The 4,201-nt window shown below is 43.8% G+C and overlaps 1 protein-coding gene across 1 annotated transcript; it reads right to left on the minus strand.

Annotated features, from left to right (window-relative positions):
- Positions 1–480: 480 nt before the first annotated feature.
- Positions 481–3,864, minus strand: cd248a (CD248 molecule, endosialin a). The gene has a single exon (XM_027017267.2). The coding sequence runs from the start codon at positions 3,646–3,648 to the stop codon at positions 1,555–1,557; it is 2,094 nt and encodes a 697-aa protein (XP_026873068.2). The 5' UTR covers positions 3,649–3,864; the 3' UTR covers positions 481–1,554.
- Between the last annotated feature and the right edge of the window lie 337 nt (positions 3,865–4,201).

The following is a 4,201-nucleotide window of genomic DNA, read 5'->3' on the forward strand; positions in this document are numbered from 1 at the left end:
AACATTGAAAACTGAACCTATTGTATATCCTATTATATTTCCACAATGTTTTCATTTAGCTTCAGTCTCTCTGTATAACAGACAGAGGCTCATTCATGTTGATTCTGAGTGCAGTTTACATCGTAGGCCTCCTGCCTCACAAATTAATATAATATAGCCTGTCAAATAATAGTCATACTAAGCAGTGTTTTACTTACTTGAATTTGCTTAGCAGTCATAATGAGCTAACTCTATTGTTTATATTTCTCAGGTTTATGGGGAAAAGGTTATCCCCTGATTAGCAGTACTGCAGATATTAGAAAAGCCCCAAATCTGATTTGGAGCTACCTGGAGAGGGTGATATGATGTAATAATAATGTTAGAAACATTCAAGTACTGACAAGCTACAGAGATATTGCTATGAAAGTGACCTATTCAGATTTCATGAAACATGATAAAAGTTGAAGAAAGGGTAGTTGATAAGTCACCATGAGATCTTGATCACAGTGGAATCACATTTTAATGGGCAGAAACTGCAAAAGGTAATAAAATGGAAAGTTTGGTTCAACAAGGACTGTTCATAAGCAAATCTTCAACATTTACAGATTTTTCAACAACTTTCAGTAATATTTGGCTTTGCCACAGAATTGTATGAGCCATGTGATTCTGGCCACAAAAGAGTCACAGTCAGTGTGCTTAGACAGTTTTTGCTTGTTTGTGTAGCATAAGTTGCATGTCTAAAAACACAACTGAGTTGAGAGAGAGAAGAGATTCAAAATGAATTGCTCATTAGGATTCTGCCACAATTACATTCTTGCAAATATATTTTACAATAAGTATAGCAAAATTTACAATTTACCATAAGATTCTTGACATAAGTTTATTCCCTGGAGATGCTGTGATAGTTTGTTTTTAATAAACCCAATGAAGCCAAAGTACAGACAATGTTACCACTCACTAATACTTGATTATTGATTAAAACTCAATGGGAAAATTCTGTGTCATGATAAACTTTGTTCTTTCTATGGAAAATATGCATTAAATTGCCTCTGAAACTTTACAGTACTGCACTAGGTCCCCATCTCACTTAATCTACAGCATAAATGTAATCCATCACATCTGGCCCAGAGAGTAGAAACAAATAATATTTTTGTGGCCAATGCAAAAACTCTTTCACAACAAATGACTTGAGGATGCATCTCTTCTGTATTTTAAAATGACAATATTCTGGTGGAGTGCTCTTTGAAACCAAAAATAAATATGTGAAAAGGTTTAAAGTCTCTTTTCCCATTAGCTATTTATGAAAGAAATGAATGAGTAACAATTTCAGGAGATCAGGGTGATCAGGGTTGGCAAAAGAAGAACAGATTCGGTTGTCTATTAAGGAACAGCAGAGGCTTTTCAGTTTCTTAGTGTCACCTCCCTTGCCATGTTACATATCCCATATAAATATCCACAAATAATACATTTCTGTGAGGATTGGATCGGCATTGCTCTTCGGCTAGTTCATTTGGCCCACCTTTTGCTGTGAAAGCTTTATGTCCAGGTTTGTTTCCCTACCTTTGTTCAGATTGGTTACACCCTACCGCCTGCCATATCAGCTGCCGCTTTGTCACCGGCACCAGCAATCCAGTGATAGCAATCGGGGGCTTTCGTGTTCTGAGGCTTGGCAGTACAGCGTCTGCAGTAGACAATACCCAGCACGGCCATCACCACAATGAAGATGCAGAGCGGTACCAGCAGCCCGACCAGCAGCCAGTTGCTACTATCCTTAATGGGTTCCTCTTTTCCCTCAGTGAACAAGATCAACTGGGTTTGTGATTCTGGGCCCAATTTGTTGATTTTATAGTCGAAGACTCCATCAAGAGTTGTGAGAGGGCTTTGAGTGGTTTGCACTTTGTTCAGCCCCTTTGAAGTAGGACTGGTCCGTGACCATTTCCAAGCACCACCTCCCACAGTAGTGGTGGGCAGTGCTGTGGGTTCTGTGGTACTCTCATCCTCATAGTAGTCAGGCACTGGAGTTGCTGTAGAAGGTAAAAAGTTTTCCATGGAAGTCACTGGCAGATCCACCTCATCCCGTTCCACACTAATGATCCCAGGAGAGCTTTCAATTGAATGGGTGCTTTCAGCCTCTTTCTGGTGAGCAGTGGTGAACCATGGCAGGTGTGTGGGAACACTATCCAGATTATAAAGCCCATCTGGAGACTTGCTGTTCCAGTCAGTGTCAGAATCCTCAGTCCAGGGGTACTCCGTGCCATCAGGTTCCCAAATAGGGTGAGGAAGATGTGTGATCAATGGGTAGGAAGCAGTTACTGTAGAGTGTTGTTCATCTTCATCAATGAGTCTACATGAATTGTCAGGTTGAAGCTCATAACCCTGTCCACAAAAGCATTCAAAGCCCCCAATGTAATTGTGACACATCTGCTCACAGGTTCCTTCAATCTGACATTCATCAATATCATGACATTGACTTGGGTCCTCTGGCAGAGGAGCATAGCCAAGATGGCAATGGCAAATGTAGGAACCCATTACGTTCTCACAAGCATGCTCACATGGATACTCCGCACACTCGTCCACGTCCTCGCAAGTGCCCTCCTCTGACTGATAGCCATCCCGACAGTGACACTCGAAGCTGCCTGGAGTGTTTATGCAGATGTATTCACATGGGCTCTGCAGGCACTCATCCACATCCACACAGTGCTGCTCATCTGGTGCCAACATGTAGCTATCTGGGCACGCACAGCGGTAACTCTCCATCACTGCCAGGCATTCAAATTCACAGGGAGCTCCTTGGCATGGGTCAATTGGAAAACAGGTTATCTGATCTTCAGCCAGGAGGAATCCTTCATTGCATTCACAGTAGGCATGCTCGCCATCCTCTATACAGTTATGGTTGCAGCCACCATTGTCCTTATCACACCAGCTTGTCTTGGGATCATCATAGCAGTAAGGAGGTTCTCTGTTCCAACTCACAGTCCCAGCCTTTATTTGCATACACTGCACTGTCTGGTCACCCTTAGTAATACAGGGCACAGTTGCCGATGATCCAGGAGGAATTTGGGTCAAGAAGGCAGTAACAAGTTGAAACGGAGTATTATACAATGCATTCCCAGCTCCTTCACTCATAATAGGTTGGCACATACCAGGAAAAGCATACCTGCACAAGTAGGCATCCACAGGCATGGAGCATTGGTCATCCTTCCATTTCAAGTTGTTCTGGAGTTCCAGAGCATGAGTACTGTAACTCACGGCCACACAGCGTGGAGTTGAGCAGATGGCCAGGGACTCCTCATCCTGCCAGTTGGTGTATGAGGTTTCATGCTCTCCGGTGACCCAGGTAAAGCCCCTCATCGGACTGGCTTTTGAGCACTTGCGGGGCAGCCTTTGCAAACCAATCCATATCCGCATGCGGTCGCTGTCCCTCAGTTCTATTTTAGAAAAGAGAGTCTCTACCATCCTAGCCTCCTGTGGACTCGTGATGGTGACCAGATTGCCCCCCTGGCTTTTGCAGCTGCGCCAGGCATCCAGGAAGAGTTTTCGCTGCGAGTAGAGCACTAAACAGCTGTTCTCATTGCACAGTACATCCTGATCCTTCAAATCCTGAGTCTGTATACTTGTTACATACAGCACTACAGACAACAGAGTTGTAAAGTGCACAGGGGAGCCCATTCTTCTCAAAACTCTCTCTATCTCTCCCTGTCTCCCCCTCTGTCTCTTTTACCCAGTGTTTTTACTGTTGCTTTCTTTGAATGGTTAACAAAATCCAAAGCTATTCCACATTTACTGACTCCTACTTTGTCCAAGTTTTGTGTGTATACTTTCTCTCTCGACTCTCCTGACTCTCCCCTGTCTGACAGACGTTTGAACCTGGTTTGAGTACTTGCAGTCTGTCCCCTGACTTTCCAGAGAGGAGGAGGAGAGTTCGGGGGAGGGGGCATGAGTAATAGGAAGAGTTGCAAAAAAAAAAAAAGAGGAATTGTATGTTTTCAGAGGAGGCAGGGATGGGGGAGGGATTTTGTGTGTGTGTGTGTGTGTGTGTGTGTGTGTGTGTGTGTGTGTGTGTTGGAAAACCGGGGGAGGTGTAACAGTCTCCCTTTTCTCAGAGTATGCCGTATGGTTCTCATAAGTTCATGTATGGAAGTGGTTTGGGACCCTTTCATTGCCCCCCTCTTCCCTCCACCCATACAGGGAATGGGTAGCTCTAGTATACTTCTCCCAAAAC

The sequence above is a fragment of the Electrophorus electricus genome, chromosome 19 (assembly GCF_013358815.1).
Source record: "Electrophorus electricus isolate fEleEle1 chromosome 19, fEleEle1.pri, whole genome shotgun sequence".
NCBI classification, from domain to species: domain Eukaryota; kingdom Metazoa; phylum Chordata; class Actinopteri; order Gymnotiformes; family Gymnotidae; genus Electrophorus; species Electrophorus electricus.

What these genes read in the sequence shown, in the direction of transcription:
- cd248a (XM_027017267.2), bottom strand. Translation starts at nt 3,648, where the DNA reads ATGGGCTCCCCTGTGCACTTTACAACTCTGTTGTCTGTAGTGCTGTAT.